General features: G+C 38.7%; 1 protein-coding gene and 1 non-coding gene across 2 annotated transcripts in view; both read right to left on the bottom strand.

Annotated features, from left to right (window-relative positions):
- The window catches only part of ASCC3 (activating signal cointegrator 1 complex subunit 3), a 238290-nt gene that overhangs the window by 153920 nt on the left and 59677 nt on the right, over nt 1–24693 (bottom strand). Inside the window, exons 9-10 of the mRNA XM_026666607.2 lie at nt 24423–24623; nt 23843–23983 (exon numbers count right to left, since the gene is read on the bottom strand). Of these exons, the coding sequence (XP_026522392.2) occupies nt 23843–23983; nt 24423–24623 (342 nt within the window). The remainder of the gene's footprint in view (nt 1–23842; nt 23984–24422; nt 24624–24693) is intronic.
- Nucleotides 1939–2237, bottom strand: LOC148132936 (signal recognition particle RNA). The gene has a single exon (XR_015747005.1).

The raw sequence follows: 24693 nt of genomic DNA, 5'->3' as shown, positions 1-24693 counted from the left end.
TACCAGGGGTGTCAAACTCAAGGCCCGCAGGCTGGATCCGGCCCGCAAGATGTCTAAATCTGGCCCAAGAACTGTCCCGGAAATAGCAAATGACTGGCTTGCAGTGCCTCTGGAAGCCCAAAACCCAGTTTTCAGCCTGGACAGCCTCCTGCAGCACTTTGCTGGCCAAAATGGGGCATGTGCGGCTCCCCCGCACTCCATTTTGGCTGGCAGGGTGCTGCAGGAGGCATCTGTCCCATCTACCCCCCATCGGCCGGTGGAGAAGAAGTACAATGCTGATCCAGCCCTTGACGAAATCCAGTTTGACACCTCTGTTCTATACCCTCCAACAGCAGGACTATTGAACTCTCTTTCTATGGGCTTAAGCATGGACATGCTTAAAGGTAAACAAAACATAGAAGTATAGTTTAATAGGCACACTGTTTGGGAAACAGAAGCTAAGGGTTATTAGACTGATCAAATGTTGATGGACTCCTTGTTTTAATCAGGGTGGAAATGGCATTGTAGGGATGAGTGAGATCTGATACTTGAGTTTTGTTTTACTACAGGTGATCTTAAGGAGCTATAAACTTACCTCATCCCTTTAAAAATGATCCCCCCAAAATTCAGCCCCACCCAGTCTGCTTCAGGTGTGGGGGAAATGAATGAGATGCTTAGAGATTTTAAGTGGTCTGTGTAACGCAGGAAACTCACCCTTAATAAGTTATTATATTGCACAAAACAGTCAGTGTCAGATCATTTGCTTAGATAGCCCATAATATCTGAAGGGCATAAGGTGACCTACATAATCAGACTATTACAGCGCTTCGAATGAACATTTCCATTCATGCCGAAGAACAATAGGGACTAGGTGAGCATCACTAAAAGTATAATGATAATACATAATGCTGCTGACACATACTATTAAAATTTTATCATTATTATCATAATTAACCTGCAATACTGCAATAAATTTCATGGAATGATAATATTCTTAATTTAAGTATCTGGAAAAACCATTCATCTTCAAAATCAAAACCTCTTAAAATACTTTTCTAGATTCTTGTTGTCTTTTACTTCGGCAAGCAGTGCCGCAAAGCATTTTCATTTATATTGCTATTATACCACTTCACTTCCCTCAGCACAAAAATGGCCAGAAAATAAAGTGTCACATTTGTTTAATGCAATGGAACTCATGCAAGACATTTCAATCTGGCTTCTATATTAGGGCATGACAAAATAGAAATGGGTTAACTGTCAATATTTTAACTGCCAAGTTACATTTTTCTCTGCCCATGTAATTTTCTCCCCAGCACCCTAGCACTGCCTAGATTTTTATCAGGCGGAAGAATGATGTTCATCACTGCAGAGTCTTGGTGTGTGCAGATGATCATTGCTTGCCAAATGTAAAAATGGGTTGTAAACTTGAAATTAACACCACTGAACAAAGACCAACAACTTAACAGTATCTTACTTCCTTATCAACACATATTTAGACTACTACAGCGTGCTCTGCATGGCGCTGTCTCTGAAATTGATCAGGATATTGCCATTGGTATAAAATGTGACAGTCAAGTGGTAGTCTGATTATAAATACTTGCTCATGTTCAGTTGTACTTTGTGGCAATGAAGGAGGCAAAGTATTCTCAGTTTTCTCCTTTATTCTATTGGTGGGTTGATGTCCAGCTATCCTGTATAGGGTTACAAACTCCTTTTCAGGAAGCAGGTAGCACCGTGAACTCATCTGGCTGTTGTGACCAATTTGCACAGCATTCTTCTGACAAAGGCGTTCACCAAAGTGTTAACTCTTCATGGACAGAGTGGTGTCCAGAGTTAAAGGTGATTACATCAACCTAGAAAGTGAAAGTGTGGCTTGTGGCTTTGACTCTGGCTTTTACTAGGAACAGAACTGATGGACCTTTTTATTTTTTATTTTATATTATATATGGGGATTGTTTAAAGAGTCTGGGTCTCACTCTCTTTCTCAGGCTACGTTGCAGCGGCTATTCACAGGTGCTATACCACTACTGATCGGCACGGGAGTTTTGACCTGCTCCATCTCCAACCTGGGCTGGTTCACCCCTCCTTAGGCAACCTGATGAACCTTGGCTCCCCGGGGATCACCATATTGATGCTGAACTTAGTGCAGACACCCAATCGGCCTAGTCTGCTGCAGCCCAGAAATCCTGAGCTCAAGCGATCCACCAGCCTCAGCCTCTGGAGTAGCTGGATTACAGGTTCGTGCCACCACGCCCAGCTATGCTTCACTATGGAAAAGTCATTGCTCAGTCCTTGAAGGAAACTGTAGTATGCCCTCTTCTGAAGTGGTTGTCCTTGGATAGATCTTAGAAAGCCATCTGTTGTACTGTTGTACTGCTCTATTCTCCATAGACTTCAGTTTTAAGCAGTGAAAAATCAATTTGACACTTCCTCCCTTTGATAATGCTTTAAGGCTCAGTCCCCTCTCCTCTGAGACTCCTTAACAATTACATGAAGCTTCTAGGAGAGATTTTTCAATTCTTTGTGATGTGATACCATCAGGATTTTGACCACGTCAAGCTTTACATCACCATCCCAGGGTATAGGGGGAAAGCTGTCAATGTTCTATTCTAGCGCTTGGAGGCTCTAAGAGTCTGAATGGGAAAGAATAGACTGAAATTAAACCCAAGCAAGATGGAATTCATTGTAATTTTCCATTTGACACCAGCATGATTTCTGAATAGGCTTGCACTTCCTGTGAAAGAGCAGATTTGTAATTAGGGGCCTTTCTGGAATAAGCTTCTTTAAGCAACAAATGAAAGCCATGGCTAAAAGAATTTTTTCCCACCTTCACTTGGTGCACCAACTGCAGCCTTACCTGACTATGATAATGACATTGTCATTACCACTCAATCTTAGCAATGGTCTACATGGGACTGCTTTTAAAGGCTACTCCAAAACTACAGATAGTCCAGAATACATTGGCCTCTGTATAAATTGGTTCCTAATGTTGGGAACATGTAGCTGCAATACTGAGCATCCTGCAGTTGTGGTCAGTTGGTTTCCAGGTACAATTTAAAGTGCTAGCTTTGACCTATAAAGCCTTTCACGGCGGACACTTGGCACCCTCAGGCTGGCTGGTCCAATCTTAATTGGCTGAACCCACTAGATCAGGCTTGTCCAACCCGCGGCCCATGGGCCGCATGCAGCCCAGGTTGCCTCGTAATGCGGCCCAGTGCCCACCCCAACCTTCTGGCAAGAGCCAGTGAGGAGGAGGAGGAGAGGCTGGTGCGAGGCGGGGCGAGGCGAGCGCCACGCCAAGCAGCAACAGAAAAGGCGGGCGCTGCCTTTGCTGCTTCTGCCCCCGCCGCCGCCGCCCCCGCCGCTTCTGCCCCCGCCGCCGCCGCTTCTGCCCCCGCCGCCGCCGCTTCTGCCCCTGCCGCCGCCGCTGCTGCTTCTGCCCCCCCCCCCGCCGCCACTCACCTAAGGAAGATCAGACAAGGCCCCTCCCTGGTAATGGATGTTAAAAAATGAGCTCTTTGGGAGAACATTTCTGTTGAACTCACAATTGCATTACTTTCTACTTTTTCCCTCCCCCCCCCTGCTTTTTTATCCTTACGATTAAGGATGATTTACTAGGTTTGGTATTATATATAGATTTTTTTTTAAAAAAAAAATCATGAATTATACCATGAGTGTTTCAATTTTGCCTTTAAATTTCAACAAGCCTCTGTGTTGTAATGATAGACAGACAGACAGACCAATCCTTGGCTGTAATTGTTCCCACACTGCAAAACACCTTTGCCCTTGGAGGTACATTAAGCACCTCTGGAGACTTCTGGTGGCGAGGCAATGATGAACAGAGGTGCAGAAGCCCATCTATGGTTTCAGTTAATCTCTTTTTGCAGTTGGAGCGATCCTTTGAGGATGCATGAGTCCCGGAGAGATTTGTGCCGGCGTGGGGGAGACTCGGGTTGCAGTGTGGGGAAGGCAACCCCCCTGCAGCAAAGAGGAGCCCTCCAGAGCCCAACAAGCAAGAAACAACCTCCTATCAATGGCGGCTCCGAAATCCGGACTGCCACCGATGTAAAGAAGCGAGTGAGTGACAGTTTGTGAGATCATTGGGGAAGAGTGTGGCAGAGAAATTAGCAGCGGAGAGGAGGATTGGAATGCCATAGATTTTTATAAGGCTGTTACAAGTGTCTGTCTGGACCCCTAAAAGAAAGCGGCCAAAAAGCGAATGCGAGGCAAGTGAAAGTGAAAGGGCTTGGCAGACAGAAGAGAGAGAGAGGACAATAACGAGTAAAAAGGGAAGTTTATGAGGTTGGGAGACTAGCGGCTGGAAGGTGCCTGGAAGTTGTGGAGGATTTGGACTATCTCATTTGATTTTTATTCTGAAAGACTTTATTAAAGCGGAGACAGGAAGAAGATCGGAGCTGACGGAACAGAGACAGTGTGGCGCCACAGGCGATATTTAGAAACCCTGAAGCCATCGTAACAATATAACTGATATAAACCACTTAACAGCCCTTTAGGGAGCATACTGATCTAATTGAGGAGGTGGTTCCATCTGAAGAAAATCAGGAAAATTGAACTTAGGAACGCTAAGACAAAAAGTAAAAGTGGAAGCTTCCGAATGTGTGGAGATACCGAGTAATTGCAGTCACTACTCAGCATTTTTTACCTCCCCACTTCTGGTGCGTTTGGAGTGAAAGCTCTCAAACTTAGAGACGGAAAGCTAAAAACTTACTTCAAAATTCCTTTTTCTCCTTTTTTACTCCCTTTTTTCTGTATACATTTGCTCAATTTTGTTTTCTTCTTTTTCCCTCATCATCTGGCGCTATGATGAACTATCTCTCCTTCTTTACTCTCTCTTTATAATGATTATAAATATGCATACTGGGGAAAGGAAAATTGATTGTTGTAACTGATTGTTAAATAATTGAATTAATTGATTTAATTGATTTATTAATAATAGTGATAGTTATACTTTGATTAGATATATAGGGAAAATAGTAAGAACATTAAGTATTATTTAATTAATAAGTATAGGATTTTATGTATTAATATTATAATTTATTGTGTGATCACAATTAATCCACTTGGGAACGAATATAATACTGTTTGTGTTTAAGAATAAGGTTAGATAAATACACATATTTATTTATAATATTTAAATATAGTTGGATTCGGATAATATATATGTATGTATGTATGTATGTATGTATGTATGTATGTATGTATGGCATTCAGCTTTGTTCGGGTATTTTCCCATGTCATAGTAGTTGTGCTTTTAAAGTTGTAGCGACGTTTCGGCAGAATCTCATCTGCCATCATCAGGCTTCATCTGTTTTTATATATATATAATTACATATTAATTATATATATATATAATTACATGAAGTTATGTATAGAGGCTGAGCATAGACCTTACAAAATTATGTATGTGATTTAGAATTTGGATTTAAAATAATACAGTGACAATATTTTTTATATATAAGTACTTATACTCCAGTAACCAGTTAAGAGCACAGCTATCCAGCAGATAGATAGATTAAGTAATTGGATACCGGTCAATCCTAATACAGAGATTCTATCACTGAATGTTAATTTGGGATAATATAATTAATATAGTACAACAACAGAAACAAATCTTAAAAGAAATGACTTCCACAACTACTACAGCTCTGAAAACTGGAAGAAAGGTCACCCCGACGTTAACAACTACGTCGGCAACAGCTTCGCCTATGGCACAAAAAACCATAGAAGAAACATTACCAGTGGAGAAACAAATTAACATCTCGAATGCCAACATCCAATCAATTTTGCTGACTTTACAGGAATCAATGATGAAGCTACAAGAAACAATGATGAAAAACCATAACGAGACGAGAGCAGATATCAATGAACTAAAAGAGGAGATGGGGAAATTAAAAGCAGAAATGAAAGCGGATATCTCCAAAGTAGAGGACAAGGTTGGATTATTACAGCAGGCCTTGGAAAAAAATGAAGCAACAATAAAAGAGGTAGAGAAAGGGACTGAACGAACCGAAAGGAAATTAGAAAGGGTAGATGAAGAATTAAAGAATGTGAGTAAAGAAATGGAGGACTCACTGGTCTACCTAGAGATGGACAAGGCTGCTACATACTTGAGTTTCCAAAATGTAGTGAAATCCAAAGAAGACCTGGAACAACTAATGGAGGGAATACTGGCTGGACTAATGGAAAAGGATAAAGATGACATCTTAAGGGAGTTTGATGAAGTTTACAGGATTAGCACTAATTATGCGAGACGCCACAAATGCCCAAGAGAAGTCCATATACGATTTGCGAAAAGGAGTGTCCGGGATATCATATATAGGATGTCAAGAGATGAAACAATCACGTATAAAGGTAAAGAAGTCTTGATTCTCAAACAAATACCAAGGAGAGTAAGATAACAAAGACGAGACTACAAGTTCTTAGCAGCTTACCTAAATCAGAAAAGAATCATATTTAAATGGCTAATCCCAGAGGGGAATGTTAGTTTTTTGGAACGAAAGGAAAATTAAAATAGACTCCATGGAAAAGGCCCAGGAATTTTATGAGCGATTGGTAGGTCCGGAAGACCAGAGTAGTAAGGAGGAACTGGAAACAAACTCCCAGGAAGATCAAGGCTATCATAAGAACAGAGATGGAACTTTAGGAAATCAAGGAAATACTTATCTACATCAGGAGAGAGAAGAAAGTAGGACACATCTTCAGGCACAAGGAGAGACCGAAGCCATTACAAGACAAAGAGCGAAACAGAATTAATTAAATGGAAGAAGAAAAGAAACTACTATCAATTAATATAAATGGTTTAAACTCGACGATAAAAAGGCAAAGGATAATAGCTAAACTAATCAAACAAAATGCTGATATAATATGCCTACAAGAAACTCATATAAAGAAAACAGATGAAAAATACCTAGAATGTCCAAAATTAGGGAAGCTATTTACCGCACCAGCAGACATGGGGAAAAAGAAAGGGATTGCAGTATACGTTAAAGAGGATTTGAAAGCAGATTTAATATGGTCAGATTCTGAGGGAAGAACTCTGGTTTTGCAGATCTGGATTAATGTCATCCCAATTCTCTTAGTGGTAATCTACGCCCCGAACGGAGATCAAAAAGAGTTTTTTAAGCATCTTTATGGAAAAATAGTAGGATTGGAAAAAAGAAATATTTGTATCATAGGAGACTTTAATTCTATTTCTGATTATCAAAAAGACCACAGTAATGGGGGGAAGAACAAAGGGGGGGAAAGAGAGCTTCCCAAGATATGTATGGAAATGATGAAGGAGTTAAATTTGATTGATATATGGAGAAGATCACATCCCGAGAAAAAACGATTTACATTCTATTCAAATCCTCATCAAATATGGACACAAATTAATATGGCATGGATGAATGGAGAAATAGCAAATGAGATAAAAGGGATTGAAATTTTACCTAATGAATGGGCAGATCACAATCCAATTCAGATAATATGGAAGGGTAGGGAAAAACCCAAGAAAAGATGGACGTTAAATACTCAGTTAATAAGAGAAAAAAAATACACCAACAAACTCAAGGAGGAATTAAATTATTTCTTAAAGGAAAATGATAATGGAGCAACTACGAAACAAAACAATTGGGATACAATGAAGGCAGTAATAAGAGGTATAACAATCTCTTATAACGCCAAGAGGAATAAGGAAAAATATGCCCAGCAAAACAAATTACAACAAGAAATTAAGGAATTAGAAACTCAATTACAGAGTACCCCAAAGGATTCAAAATTGCAAAATCAGATAATAATAACTAAACATAAACTGAATTTAATTGAACAAGAGAGAATGATTATAAATTTGAATACAACTAGACAAACTTATTTTGAGCATGCTAATAAGCCAGGGAGATGGCTATCATATAGACTAAAAAAAGGAAAGAAAAGAGATTGATATACCAGCTAATAGATGGAAAGGGGGATATACAACAGGAGATAGAACAGAAAAAAGAAATTGCCCATAAGTATTTTGAAGAGTTATATAAAAAGGAAGAAGTTAACGAAGATAGAATAAGAAACTATTTAGATGAAGTGAAGGATAAAGCAATTGGGGAAGAAATGGAAAATTATTAAACAAAGACATTACTTGGTTTGAATTGAAATCAGCAATAGAGAACCAGTAAAACAATAAATACCCGGGACCAGATGGGATTCCAGGGGAGCTGTACAAGGCAATAGCAGAACAAATAGGACCTCTTATGGTGGAAGTTTTTAATGATGTCTTATTGGCAGCCAGGATGCTGGACTCATGGAGGCGGGCATTGATTTCACTGATCCCAAAGGAGGATTTGGATCCCCGATATATACATAATTATAGGCCGATTTCACTGTTAAATACTGATGACAAAATATTCACTTCTATTATAGCAAGTAGACTAAAAAGAATGTTAAGTGAGCATATATATGAAGATCAAAAAGGATTTCTCCCGACCAGACAAATCAGGAACAACTTAAGAATAGTACTAGATGTCTTAGAATTTTACGAAGCCCACCCCGAAAAACAAATTGCACTTATGTTTTTAGATGCAGAGAAGGCCTTCGATAATTTAAATTGGCAATTTTTAATCCAAAAAAATTATAATATGAATTTAGGCACCAAATTTGAAAATATTATAACAACCATTTATGATACACAACAGGCTTATATTATAATAAAGGGGGAATATACCCACCCAATAAAGATAGAAAAAGGAGTCAGACAGGGCTGCCCACTCTCACCCCTGCTCTTCATATTATAATTAGAAGCATTACTAATGCGAATTAGACAGAACCCAGACATAAAAGGATTAAAGGTTAAGAAAGAAGAATATAAGTTGCAAGCGTTTGCGGATGATATGATTTTTTTCATTGAGGAACCAATAAAAAGAGGACAAAAATTGATGAATGAATTAGAACAATTTGGAGCAGTAGCAGGACTTAACATTAATAGGAAGAAAACAAAATTAATAACTAAAAATTTAACAGAAAAACAGAAAATAGAACTAGAAGAAGTTATGGGAATAAAAGTGATAAAGAAAGTTAAATAATTAGGAATATGGTTGACAGCACATTGTAAGACACTTAAGGAAAATAATTATGATAAATTGATGCAACAGGTAAACAAGGATTTAGAAACATGTTGCAAGCTGCAACTTTCATTATTAGGCAAGATTGCTGCTATTAAAATGAATATTCTTCCAAAATTCCTATATATATTTCAGACAATCCCAATCAAAGTACACAATTTTTTTTTAAAAGAACTTAATAAAATAACTGTAAAATTTATCTGGCAAGGGAAAAAACCTAGAATAAATTTAAAGGCAATGCAGGATATGAGCAGGGGAGGGCTGACACTTCCAAATTGGGAGTTGTATTATAGTGCAGCCTCTTTAGTATGGTTGAAGGAATGGGTGAATTTAACCAATAAGAGAATATTATTCTTAGAAGGCCATGACTTGCAAAGGGGGTGGCATGCTTTTTTATGGGATGTAGGAAAAACTAGCCAGAAATATATTCACAGACACCTAATCAGAGACTCATTAACTAATTGGAAGAAAATACAGAAAAAACACTATTTAAAAATACCAATTTGGATTTCAACAATGGAGGCGACGATTCACCCAAATAATCTGGATATCACTAAAATGATTAAATATAAGGATCTATTGGATACACAAGGAAATTTGAAATCGTGGCAAGAACTTCAAGAGCGGGGACTAAAAATTGATCAGTGGGCATATCTTCAAATTCAAAGTAGATATAAACAGGACAAGAAAGAATTTGGAATTAACAATAAACTCCAGCAATTAGATAAAATTTTATTAGGATCAGGCAAAAAAAATATAACAAAATTTTATAATTATTTATTAGAAGTAGAATTAGAAGAAGAAATTGTAAAAGGGAACATTATAGCCTGGAGTAGGAATATAGGACGTAGCATCACCATAACAGAATGGGAAAAGGTCTGGGGTAGAAATAATAAAATTACAAAATCAGTAGCATACAAAGAAAACGCTTATAAAATGTTTTATAGATGGCACCTTTCTCCTTCGAGATTATCGAAGATGCACCCCAATATGAGTCCGAATTGCTGGAAATGCAAAAAAAAAGAGGGAACTTTTTTCCATATGTGGTGGTCCTGTACAGAAGCTCAAAAATATTGGCAGAAAATTAGAAATTGGCTGGAAGAAATGACAAGAGAACAGATCGAATTCAAACCAGAGTCCTTTCTGTTAGGGATCTTTGATAAACAAATATAAAAAAAAAGTGAAATAGATAATAATACACATTTTGACAGCGGCCAGATTGGCTTTTGCACAATGTTGGAAGCAGCCTCATGTTCCATCAGAGGAGATGATCATTCAAAAAATTTCAAGTTGTGCAGAAATGGACAAATTAACTTTGGCATTAAAAAATAAAGACACTTCAATATACTACAACAGCTGGAACTGCTGGTACAAATGGATAGACCAAAGATAGACTTCACATTAAAAGGCAAAAGAGGATAGGATAAATCCATAGTAGTGATACACAGATATATGTAAGGATTAGGTGTGTGTATATGGCATAAAATAAGGATAAAAAAGAGGTCTTACAAACTGTTGAAGATGAGAATGTTTTTAATTGTTTTCTATTTTTTCCTTTCTATTTTCTTCTCCCTTTCTTCCTTTTCTCTCTTTCATTTATGTATGTGTTGTTGGTTTGTTTTAATTGTAAAATCAATAAAATTTATTTTTTAAAAAAAGCACCTCTGCTAGCTGAGTTTCATAAAGCTGGTGATGTTGTTTCAATGGGCATTTGGTAATTGATTTTTAATTTGGATTATTTGTTTTTATGATAATCAGGCTGCTGTTTTAGTTTTGTTTGAGCTTGCTGATTAATATATTTTTATTATATTTGGATTCCTTTTTTTAACTATCTCATTGTAAATTGCCTAGAGTTTTGGGAGCTAGGCAGTAACAAAATACAAATGAAAATTTATTTTCTCATTTAAATAAATGAGAAAATTAAGTTTTAATTCTAAACCCATCGTACATACATATTTAAGTTAATATTTAAATATTCAGTGTTTGAAAAATATGGATAGGATTTATTACAATAAAATATTAATAACATAGAATGATTAATAGTTTTAATCATATCTAAGAGTAACTGTAATTTAATTAAATAGTATTTCATTTTGGCCTTGTTCTGCTAGTTTTTGGAGTGTGTGTCTCTACTTCTCAAAACCTACTATCAACTCATCAGTGTCCCTAGATGACCAGAAGAGCTTTTACTAGCAGATACATTTTGAATATTGAATCCAAGTCATTGGTTTTAGTGCTTCTGTTTAGAAAAAGTATAAAAGAAAATCTAGCAAACTCTTTAAGGTATTTGTTTAACTGTTCAACCCTAGTTTACTGTTTGTTTCTCTTTTACAATAAAAATGATTATGTGAATAGTACTGTATTACCAGTGATTTAATGAAATATTTACAGCAGGAAAGAATGAATCTGAATAAAGCTTAGGAAAGGTGAGGTATGTGGAAGTGTGAATGCCTATGATGTGTTGTACTTATTGTTGAAAAGGAACAACATCAAAACACCTGCTTTGTTTGTACACAGCACTGTGCCTGTTAAAGCAGGGGTCCCCAGCCACCGGTCCGCAGACCGGTACCGGTCCGCGGAACAGGTCCTACCGGGCCGCTGGCTTGCTGGCCGCCATCTTTTTGATGAAAAAGTGCTTCCGGTGAGCTTTTCCGGTAGAAAGCTCACCGGAAGCACGCTTTCATCAAAAAGATGGCGCGCCAGCGCCCGGTGAGCTTTTCCAGGTAGAAAGCTCACCGAAGCACTTTTCATCAAAAAGATGGCGGCGCCAGCGCTTCGTGAGCTTTTCCGGTAGAAAGCCATTTCTACCCGGAAAAGCTCACCAGAGCGCGCCGTATCTTGATGAAAGTGCTTCGTGAGGTCACCGGAAGCACTTTTTCATCAAAAAAAGATGGCGGCGCCCAGCTGATGCTGGTACCGGGCCGCAGCGCCCAGCTGATGCCGGAACTGGGCCGCGGCGTAAAAAAGGTTGGGGATCACTGTGTTAAAGCATGTAAGATTTTAAAGGAGAAGGAGAAAACAATTTATGGTTTGTGAAATTCATCTTATAAAACTTATGATTACAGTCTGGAGGCTTCGCAGTCTGCAAATATAAATTATGATCAAAATGTTTTTTTAAATAGATGAGTTCCATATTATTAACCTGTCGTTATCATCCTCCCACTTCCTATTTGCTCTTTTTGCCTCAGTAATCATGGTTACACTAACCTCTGGTATTCTACAGCCAGAGTTGATTGATGCTAATTAGCTACTTAATCAAGTACAACAACGTTCCATTATTGTGTCTCCCAGCAAACAGCAATGAACCTGAGTGTGTTTTTCTTTTTCTTCCTTCTTTTATTACCCATATTAATCAGAGTTATTACTGAGGGAAGCTAAACAAAATGTGCAAAGTTGTCATATGTAAAATATAATTTGGAATATTGGAATTAATCCACGATCTTACATTTATTTAATATTAAGATAGTACTGCAATTTGAAATTGGCAGGGCGGGGGGGGAGAAGGAGCAAGGTGAAAAAATTTCTATTTTCTATAGGCATGCATATGTATGTGTGGGTGCCCTTACTGCCTGACTTCCTTTTTTGTTTAAAAATACTTACAATACTTTTTGCATATGCATGTAGTCCTCAACTTACAACAGTTCGTTTAATGACTGTTCTAGTGTCCCAGGGTCATGTGATCACCTTTTGCGACCTCCTGACAAGCAATGTCAGTGGGGAAACCTGGTTCAGTTAACCACTATGTTGCTAACTTGGCAACTTCAGTGACTAGTCTTAACAGATAGACATTTTGGGTTCAATTGTGGTCGTACCATTTCTTGTATGGTTGGGGACTGTGGCTTTGCTCCGCATTAGGAAGGCTTCTCACTGGGTGGTCGAATGCATCAAGAAAGACACCAACGCAGGTTCTATCTTGGGTGAGCTGCCCCTCTCATAAGCTTGGGGAAGCTCTTTTATTAAAAAACACACAGTGATACGTCACAAGCAGTGAAGTCTATCCAATCATTAAGTTACATGAGTAGGAATATTAGTGCACACATAGTAGCATCCAATCACAGTTACATGGTCAGTTTAAAAGGTACTAAGTAGCAAATCAGCGCTTACATTCCAGTTATTTGCCCATGATGATGTGTTTGTTGATTGATGTTCTCTGTTCCTGGTACGCGCTTTCAACCTATGTGAGGCCTAGCCTGTACAGAAGCTGTAGAAACTAATTTATTACTGCATCTCCTCTGTTTTAGTTTTATATGGAGAAAATTCTTCTGGATCTTCGTCATTGCCCATGCAAAAACTCGTGCGAGCGCACACATCAGGGTCTTCTGAGGGTATGACTTTGTACAGAGGTTCCTTTTCCCAGAGAGCATTAACCTGTGCAATGGCGCGCTTTTCAGCTAACAAGGATAGACTATTGGAGATAGTGCGAATAAAAATTGGTAATACACATGGAAGAATAACGCATCCTGCAGCAATCATACCTATGAGAGCTACTATAGCTTGTAATCCTGGTAGTTTTGGAAACCAGGAACTAAAAATATTTTTAAAATCAATACCTTGCCATACTTGTTTAGGATTGTAGGTTAATTGTCGCATCTCAGTTGTTAATTGTGCTACTACTTTGCCAACTTTATCAATTTGAAGACAACAATTCGTAAGATTGAACCTACCACACACCCCTCCTTCTTTGGCTAGTATGTAATCTAAAGCCAAGCGATTTTGGTAGACAGCTGTGCGCAATTTGTCTGTGGCAGTTGCTAGAGTGTTTAGAGCTTTGTCTATTCGTTGGCCAGCTAAATCTAAAACAGCTTGTAAGCGAATAATCCTATTAATCATATATATGGGGGTTCTATACCCATAGGACCCGTCTTGGGCCCAAGTAGCCACGCCATAGGTGCAGACGATTCTTTCTGAGCTCCAGGTACCCCCTGTATATTCTGATTGACAGGGGAAGCCTGCAAAGGCATTATCGGTGTTTCTTTTCCTGCGGGATAATGTATCATAGTTCTTGCTTAATGGGATGCCTAGTTCTTGCTTAATGGAGATCGGGAGGAGGAAAAAGGAAGGTCTTATCCACCCCAATACACGACCCTTGCCAATCTGCAGGAAGGGACGGATAGGCTAGGTTACCACAAATCCAATACATGTTATTTGGGGCTGTCCAAATTTGGGAAGATGTTGTGTCATTGAGATGGGGAGGAGAGAGGTGTTGAATTTGGCAGGTGTGGTGGTAGCATTGTCAGGTGCTGTCCAAGTCTGGTAGGAGTTATCCCATGTACTTAAGCAAAGGAGGTGTCCTACTGGAGTGGACCAATTTCGGGAAAAGCAGTTTCTACCAATTAAGTTGGTGGTAATTGTCCAGATAAGTGGATCGGAAACTGTTCTAGCTGTTATGTTTCCTACAGAAGACATGTTGTTGAACAGTGATGGTGAGGCTTCCAAGGCTTGCCATGGCCATTGTTCTCCTGTGGTGGTTCCCCCACAAACAAAACAATTGGTTATTGCAAGTTGTTTTGCAATTTTTTCTGCCATATATATGAACAAGTTTTTTGCAATAACACTGGTATCAGGGGCTTTATCTAATTTCCTTAAATTATTATATACCGACCAGCCTAACGATGTTTCCTTACCTTCATATATGATTTCGGTTTTTATGGTAATGTAAGTGTTTGGATCCGATCCTGTGCCATCAATCCCTATACCATAAGTATCCAAGGCAGGGTGTTGTCTGGAGATGGTGATTTCTACCTTGTTGTCTGTAGTAGACCCTGATATTCGTTTGAAATGTGACAGATGATTGCAGCCTTTGTACCCTCCCCCAGTATAATCACAGACACAAGACCAAACCAAGCACTCGATAGAACCTCCACAAGGGATCCACTGATTGGGGTTCCCTATGGCCCAGTTAATGGGTGTAGGACACAAATATTTATGATTGTGGGCGTATGTTGTTTTCCAGTCAACCGACCCGCATGAATGCCCCCCTGGTTTAGAACAAGCAACACAAACATCAAAGGTTAAAACAATTGGGTTAGTACCATCCTTGAGCACGGTGGTGTGGTTTAGGTAATAAAGTTTTCCCTCCCCCTCAGGATCAGATCTACCAGAGGTTCTTGGAAGTCCCGCCCATAAGGTAACGTTGAGACGAACAGCCGTCTTGGGATCGTAGCAAATGGTTTTTGAGTTCATCTTGCATAGATGGTACATGGTCCCGTTTTTTTGGCAAGTTTTTCCGGTAGGAAGGCACTTCTGCGGTTGTTGGGTATGGTAGATGAGAGTTAGTTGAATGAAGCCTGCTTGTGTGGTTTTGGTCAGGCAGGGGATGCAGCCATCTGACACGCTGGTGGGATTCTGCGATCTCTTAACCCGATGTAGAAAGGGGGGGGGGCTGAGCATGAATGTCAGGCTGATTCGTGAATTGTCTGTGATGACGATGGGGTGAACGGGGTCTGAGGACTGTCCATGAGTCATAAATGTTACGTATGGAATCATAGAGGCCTCGACCAGAGCAATAATAGGCAGTGGCAGTAGGACGAAGTATGAGGAGTGTAGTCCGAGGAGGGCGTTCAAAGGTGTTGATCTGGAAAGAGACATTGCTGGAGATGTGGAGCCATGGCTGAGGGAGTGTCGACCATCTGAGATAGGGGGGAAAAATGTCCCCAGATGCAGTGCAGGTCAGCAGGAGGGGAGTACCTGGCATAAAGTACGTCACTCGAGATGGAATGGAAACCTTGGAGGCATGTGCAGCAAGAAGGAGGAAGAGGGTCGGCAAGGCAACGAGACGAATCATGATGATATGTCTGCAGGTGGTGATTTTTCTACTTTGGGGTGGTATGGTCTGATGTGTCGTCCAGGAACCCACAGGACACGATCTGGAAGCTGGATAGCTGTGTAGCCGCGACCCCAGGTGAGGAGACCAGCAGGGCCCTTCCAAGTAGGGTCTGGCAGTTGGCGGTAGTATACCTGTGGTTTGGGAGAATCAGGGGAAGGGGGGGGAGGAAAAAGTCGCTCCGCTGCCGTCATAGCAGGGGTGCCGGAGAGATTGAGGAAGTTGAGAGTATAAAGACAGAGATTAAGAGTGTCTTGCATCGCCGGGAGGCCAAGGTTTTTTTTCCCTTTGATCAAATGTCATTCTAACGCTGTTTTTAGTGTTAGGTTAGCCCTCTCTACCAGGGCTTGTCCTTGACTATTATAAGGAATCCCAAATTTTTGGGTAATTTGCCATTTAGCGCAAAATTCTGACATGGCTGTGCTAGTGTATGCAGGACCATTATCTGTTTTTATTTCATTTGGGCGTCCCAACGATGCAAAGGTGCGAATGCAATGATTGATGACATGTTTGGAGGCTTCTCCTCTTTGCGGGGTCGCCATTATAAATCCTGAATAATATTCATATACATACATGCATACATATTACAAACACAACACGTGCAAGAATTTCTAATTTTCCATTCTCTTATTTCTGTGAAATCATTTCTATATTATAATCTCAATGTTAGCATCCATTTGTTCAGGGAAAGAATAGAAAACTGAACAGGGCAGAATTAGCATGCCGAGTGGGGATAACTGGAACAGGATCCGATGAGCCTACCTGGTCCTTCCTCCTTTCTAATTTGTCTTCTTCCAAAGCCCTGGATATTCCAGTGATAGATGGGATGAAGTACATTCCATTTATTATGGACAATTCATTTGAAGGTCTTAAGTTTAGCCCCAAACATCTGCATGGTGGAAAGATCCACTCCAGAACAACATGGACTCAATGGTTTTTTTTTAAATGATTACTTTTTCTTATTACTTTAGTAAATATCCTGCTGCTTCCCATTTTACAAATATATTTTTCTTAGAGGAGTTTTTAAAAAATCATCGCCATACAGGCATAATTCACTTCTCAATTTTTGTGCTTTTTCCACTCAGATCCATTTGTCTATTGAGAAATACTCACTTAAAAAGCATAGTTATTTCTCTGAATTATTTGTTACGGGCAAATCAAAGATAATTGGACTTCAGAATATCTTTAAATTATAGTCTAAGAGGAAAAGAATCTAGTTTAATATATCATTTGCATTAACTATAAAGAGTGTTTTATTATCTCTTAATGTTTATAGTGCTTTTAGGTATCTAGAGAGAAAGTGCAGAAGAATTATATAGCAATTTTATAGAAGTGTGGGTTTCTGTCAACAAAAAGAATTTATGACAAACCTTAAATCTTGAAGAAGAAAATCAATAACTAACTCTTGGGATTCCATAATGTCCTACTTATTAATAGAGGTAATGAAATATTTCTCTTAAGGAGAATCTTGTTTGTTTTATGAAGTGCATTATTAAAATCATATTTGCAGAGTGCACTGCTAAAAATATTCTAGTTTTATATATCATAATTAAAAGATACATTCATTATATAAAAGTCTAACTGTATATATATTTTCTATAAGTAAATTAAAAATACAGATGATCTCTGCATATTAACATTCAGTTTTATAGAGATATTATCTAAAGGCATGTTAGTAAAGCTTTCGTGTTGTATTATTTTATACTTTGATGCCTTTAACATTTAGTAATATTATTTTGCAATTCTGGCATACCTATCTGCCAACATTTTGGAATTACAAACAGAACCACAGCTCTGTCAACATAAGTCACATAACAAAACTGAGCACTTAAATCTCAATCAAGTCATTACAGGGATGCTATGACAGCCAGAACTCTTAGTACTGGTTGTAAGTCCCCAATTGTTTAGCGCTGTCATACTTTTGAATGGTTGCTAAATGAGTGGTTGTAACCTGAGGATTATCTATATTATATAACATAATGACAGCACTGCTGCCCCTATGGCATTTCGTAAAAGATAAGAGAAAGTCCAATGTGAAAACAGGCATGGCAAAATAACGTCTTTCAAAAGATTTCTGAATTCAGAACAAGTTCCAACCTCAAATTGGTATGGGCAACAATGTATGGATAGTAACCAATTCAAAAAAGAGCAAATAAGGATGGAAGGCATATACTGAAATACTATACAATGTCCAAAATATTTTAGAAGATATTCCTTACTTACAAGTAGCATTTAGAAGATCAAGTTAGATCAAGGGTCTTCAAACTTGGCAAGTTTAAGATTTGTGGACTTCAACTCCCAGAATTCCTGAGGTAACATGACTGGAGAAGGAATTAAAGCTGTCAAGTTTGAAGACCCCTGAGTGAGATCATTACCAAGTTGGAAAGCTACAGGAACTACTAGAATACCCATTGAAATAAGACAAACAATAGAAGAAGAAGAATCAATAAAGGTTCTAACCAAACTACGACAGCAAATTTGGAGACAATGACCAACAGATTGAACAACTTAAGTCTACTTTTAAACACCAAAAAAAAGGAGAATTAATAGAGTATGAAAACCATTGTACAATATTCTTAATTTCACATGCTAGCAAAATAATGCTTAGGATCATCCAACGCATTCAGTATTAATCCTTTTCCTGGTTATTTATTCCGGGGGGTGGGGTGGGGAGGGAGTACAAGTTCTTTGTCAAATGTATCAATTTTAACAGGGTACTCTTCCAATGTCAGGAACAGCATTAGTTACAAACTTGCTTATCATCAGAAACTCTGCTGATTTCATCATGACAACTTTCTAGCTGCTCCTGTCAATCTCTAAATGTCTACCTATCCAAAAAGTTGAGCAGGTTTAAATTTTGGTTAACAATAAAAAGGCAAGCACTAGCAAAAGGGAATATGATACTACTTTCCTTTGCCATGATAAAAAGCAGTGGAAACAACTGCCACAATATGATGCAGACATTATTTAAGGGCCCTATGGCATAGCCAGTGGCTTAGCATTTATATGAAAAGCACACTGACACCTGGAAGGGGTAGAAAAGGCATGAGGACAAAGTATGGGCTATAGGCCAGTGTTTTTCAAACTTGGAAACTTTAAGACAGGGGTCCCCAACCACGGTCCGCGGACCGGCCGTCCGTGGAACAAGTCCTACCGGGCCGCTGGCTTGTGGGCACGCTATCTTTTTTGATGAAAAGTGCTTCCTCTGAGCTTTTCCGGGTAGAAAGCTCACCGGAAGCACTTTTCATCAAAAAGATGGCGGCGCTCGCTCGTGAGCTTTTCTGGGAAAGCCATTTCACCCGGAAAAGCTCATCGAAGCTGGCCACCATCTTTGATGAAAAGTGCTTCCGTGAGGTCACAGGAACCACTTTTCATCAAAAAGATGGCGGCGCCCAGCTAATGCCGGCACCGGGCGCGCCATAAAAAAGGTTGGGGATACCGGGCCGCGGCGTAAAAAAGATTGGGGATCACTGCTTTAAGATACATAGATTTCAACTCCCAGAATTCTCCAGTACCCCACATCTTAAATTTGTCAAACACTTCTATAGACGGAGCAAGGATGACATAAACATGGCTATCTTTTCTAGCATTAAATAATCCTTCTGCTGGAAAAGGAGCAGAAATAAGGGGAAGAAATGGAATATTTAGCAGAGAAGTAACTGGAAAACTACTACTTTCTTAATTATTTATAAGAAAAAAAGAATGCAAAATCCCAAATATATTCCCTCATTTGAGAATAAGATAATTGTTCAGGAAGTAATTGTCACACATGCTCAACAGAGGAAAACTCTAGAAACAATGGTGTTCATTATGCTTTTAGAGACTTTTAGAGACAACCAACTGCTTGTCATAATAAATGTCCAAATGATGATGATGTTATTTATGGCACTGAAACATCTGCAAGCAAACAATAGAGACCACCAAGGACTTCAGAGCTACATGTATTCTCTTTTATTGAAAAGTCCAAGTTTTTAAATAATAATTCTTGTCAGTTATGAACCAAATCAGATCAGCAACTGATATCAATTTTATTCTGATTCTTCCCAAAACAGATACAAAAAGGAAAGTAAACAAAACTGAAAGCATAAAAAGAACCCCAATTTGAAAGATGTGATAGAGACACAGTACTTGCAGTGCATCATTTTATTATCTACCTACCTACCCACCCACCTCTAAAACTCTTGCTTTCATAGCCTTCAACCTCCAATTATGCATCACAGGGCAATGATTTTTGTATCTAAGCCCTCTCAAATGGTCTAACTTACAGAATGTGACCAAAACCCAGGGTTCATGACTCACAAGGAAATGAAATTGGGAAGGTTAGAACTGCTTCAGTGCTACTAGATGCTGTTGTGGTTATATGAACTTCATTTTCAATGGCTTGACAGCAGTGAGGCTTTGGGAGATTGAATGAGTGGTGTGGGAACCCTGGCACAAGTATTGAGGGGCTTGGATTGGCTGCTCTACAAGTGGTTGGGAGGTGCAGCTTGAGAACATAAGAGGGTCAGAGAAGGTCTTGGTGAGGCGGTGACCAGCAAAGGTGAGGCGGTGACCAGCAGAGGTATGGCATGAGCACAGAGGAGTTAGGGAGAGTACCCAGGTTAGGGAGACTTAAGCAACGTGCAACCTTCCCTGCCAGCTTTCCCCTTGACTCTGCTTGTGGGGAGCTGGCAGGGAAGGTTCAAATCATCATCCCATGACTGTGGGTTGCTGCAACTGTGATGAGTCAGTTGCCAAGTGCCCAGATTGCAATCATATGATTGTGGGGTCCTGGGAAAGCCAGGGCTTCAAGAACTGGTTGTAACCACCATTCTCTCAACATCACCTTAACTTCAAATGGTTGCCAAACAAGTGGTTGTTAACTGAGGACTACCTACATTGTCTTCGCATATGTTGCATCTTTAACTGTTCAGAATGGTAGTATTGATATCAATCTTTGCTTCAGGCACTTCTGGAACCAGATACTTGCATTTCTTATTTTCAAGAAACTTAACATTTTTTTAAAACAAAAAATATAGATGACGTTCAATTGCAATTGGGGTATAAAATCTTCATAGTTCAAGTTTCTGAAATCCATTAGATGGTGAAACTCATTAAGAACCTCATCCGCACAATTCAAAAGTTCCCAATATCATTTGCTAGCCTGAACTCTTAGATTGTCTGTTTTACTGCTTACTCCTTCACTGTCACTGCAAAAGCAATCGATCACCCAAACTTTGAGATGGTCATCTATTCAGTTCTCTGAGCGAAAGATTTCCTCCGTTCGTGAAAAAGCACAACTAAGCACTTCACTAAAATCAGCATGTATTTTCATAAAATAGTAAACCAGTTAATATGTAGGAATTGTGCTAATGACTCTTTTAAAGGGATTACTTCAGGATTCCCACTCAGAATTTGAATATTATCAAAATAAAACACATCAACAGCCATGTCATTTAATGCACGAACCACAAATTGTGTGATTAAATTTGATGTTACAATTACCAGTTATTTACAAAAATCTTCTATGATCTGATTTCCTGAGTGTTAATCTACCTATCAAGCGTTTATGGGATACACAGTCGGTTTCTCAGGATTTTTCTTTGCACATAGAATTTCAACTGAGAACAAGCTGATTCGTTTGTTTTAATTAGCAGGTATCCACTATGTATCTAAATAGTCACATCCATAATGAGGCACTTTTCCTTTTACAGAATACTTGTTTAAACACATTAGGCCCCTCATATGGTATAAGTACCTTTTGACTAAAAATTAATAATAGAAATATTTTAGGTGCTCTTCCACAAAGTAAAAACTGGACAAACACCACTAAAAAGAAAAAAATTAAACTAAACACAACCAACCATACAACCATCTCTATGCAATTTAAAAATGTAAATACCCCATTAGTCTCAGCCATTTAATTCCACTAAAATCTTATGACCCTGCATTCAAACTCAAAACTGCACTTGGATAAAAACTGTTCTTAAATCTGGTCGCCCTTGTTCTTAATACCCTAAATCTCCTTCTCGATGGTAATAGTTCAAAGAGCTGATGTCCCGGATGAGAGGAGTCATTCAATATATTAAGTATCTTCCTCTTACGTCTATTCCTATACAGTTCTTCCAAAGAGGGGAGTGAGCAGCCAATGATATTTTGGGCCGTCTTGATCACCCTCTGAATTGCCTTTTTCTCTGCCACTGTGCAGCTCGAGAACCATACACAGAGACAGTAGGATAATATACTCTCAATTGAACTCCGATAGAAGGTAGTCAGTAGACTCTCAGCCAGTTGTTGTTTCCTAAGAATCCTTAGTAAATACAACCGTTGTTGTGCCTTCTTAATTAAAGCAGCGGTGTTTTTAAGGATCCAATCTGAGACTGTCACTGAGACCAAAGGTTTTTTCAATCAGGCTTTTGGGCTTATGCTGGAGCCCATCCTCGGGGAACTTCTCTCTCGTTCATTGGGCTGTTCACACATTCTGGAGAAAGAGAAATTCTCCAAGGATGGGCTCCAGCACTTGCCTGAAAGCTTGGTAGAATAAACCTTTGGCCCGACTCAGATTGGATCCTGCAGCATTATTCCAGGTCACCTTCATTCATGAGAACTATTTAAATACTACATTAGAATCTACATAATATATGGACATACTACGGTTTATCAACCATGTTTTATAGCTTAGTTTATTTAGTTTATCTAGCCAATGCAGTACATTCAAACCACAGATGAAATAAATTATGGTTTAGTATTATGTATTAATTCATGAAATCATTATTTTGTTATATTCCTATAGAGTACTTCAGGTATATTTATGTGGGTATGTGGATATATGTGTATGTGTATGCATAAGCATATGTACAGGTAGTCCTTGACTTACAATTGGTTTATTTGAAGTTCCAACACTACTGTCGACAAAGAAGTGTTATTAGGAAATGCTAATGACAACATAAGTGACTTTTCAATTCAGAAAAGTCTTAAAACAAGAACCAAAACAAAAATGGGTCTTAAAGGACAAATTAGTTGCTAGATTTCTCTTCTCTGAATGTGCTAGACACTAAACTTTATGAAACATCTTCTTTTCGGAAATAAGCCTGCAAGCTTCTGTTTTTTCAAAAAGCAACTGAAGGAACATATAATAGCACTGCATATCATTTTAAACAGTACAGAGAAAATACTTTTTAAAAGTCCTTCCTTCAAATGGATCATCAAAAGCTCAAAATACAGAAAAAGGAAGCATGCTTCTTTAATAACATATAATGAACTTCCTGAATTCTCTACCTCGTCAAAAGAAGGATGGGAAAGTCATTTCAAAAAGGATTTGTAAAAAGCAGAGGAAACCAGAATTATCTACAACCTTTTCTAAGCTGGTGTCACCAGATATTTGAGATGGAAACTTCCAAAATCTCCACCCAATTTAGCAGTTGTGCTTCCAGAGAATGCTAGGAATACCCATCCTTGTGTGCAGCAGTTACAGAAAGCTGAACTAGGAGAACAGAATGGATCATCCATCTCCTGCCTTCATAGATACTACAAAGAGGCCAGGCAATCACATGCATACATTTCTAGGAAGATATGGTTGACGCTCACTTAGCTGTCCTCATCCAACAAAACAGTTCTTAATGTGGAATTTTGAACGTCATTACCACGTTATATGCACCACCAGGAAGATTTTCCACCTTCTCTTTTAAGGCCTATAAAACTCCAGCTGTGTCAGTCACTGGACAGCATTTTGGAACATCAAATATGTGCCAATGATTCCAGATAATAAATGATGGAGAAAGTTTTGTTGGATGACAGTTCGCTTAGCACCACCAATCCATTCTTTGCACTGCTCAGGCAGGGAATGATGTGTGTGTTCTCATTTCATGTAGGGTAGTAATGAGACACAATGGGCTCAACCGTTATTCTTTATAAACTGTCAAGAGTGCCCTAGAAAGTAAATAGGTACCTGAGTTCGGAGAATTTCACTTTTTGACAACTGCATGTCGCCTGTCAGCTCTTTCACCATGATGCCCAGTGGTTCCAGACGTTTGCTGAAATAATTTGTCATTTCAGCTGCCAATGCTTTCATAGGAGCAACATAAACTATCTGCAGTGAAAAAAAGCCAGATTGATAAATGAGCAAAATGTTCAACCCTGAATATTCACATCAATTGATACCAATCATAATTTATGTAAAAAATGAAACTGAGCACATACACAGTGAGAAAATTAATAGCAGCATGTGGATTGTGGTTATTTTCAGAATAAATGCTCGACTATTTTTAAACAAAACAATGTATTTATAAGGTCTATCATTTTGAACATTTGTTCTGCACCTAAGTTAAATACATTTTCAACCCTTTTCACTTCAAAAAAAGCCAAAAAAGGGATTGCGAATCAGCAATCAACTAAATCAACAAGCTTTGTAGCTGTATATATTGGAGAAAACAAGAGGTCTTTGAAAATTTCTTAGATTCACATAAACATGACAATTATACATGAAGCTCTGTCTAACAAATTATCAAACTACTTCACTGAATTCCTACCTTAAATTCATCCTTTTTGATAACGCCCTGCTGAACATGCTGACGGATTTCATGCAAAACTGTTAACATGGCAATGTTAGTTTTTCCTGCCCCAGTAGGTGCGCATATTAGCATATTCTCATTTGTGTTGTAGGCAGTTTCAAAAACAATGGACTGGATTCGGTTTAGTCGTTTCATGCCTTTGAAAGCAAGTTGTCCAATCTACAAGAAAAATTCAGAAAGAGAAAAAAAAGCATTCCAATTAAACAATGAAGCACGGAACAACATTTAT

The sequence above is a fragment of the Notechis scutatus genome, chromosome 1 (genome assembly GCF_049901735.1).
Source record: "Notechis scutatus isolate UNSWTSFEM ecotype Mainland chromosome 1, rNotScu1.2, whole genome shotgun sequence".
Classification (NCBI taxonomy): domain Eukaryota; kingdom Metazoa; phylum Chordata; class Lepidosauria; order Squamata; family Elapidae; genus Notechis; species Notechis scutatus.
This window is presented reverse-complemented; position numbering and strand designations above follow the sequence as displayed.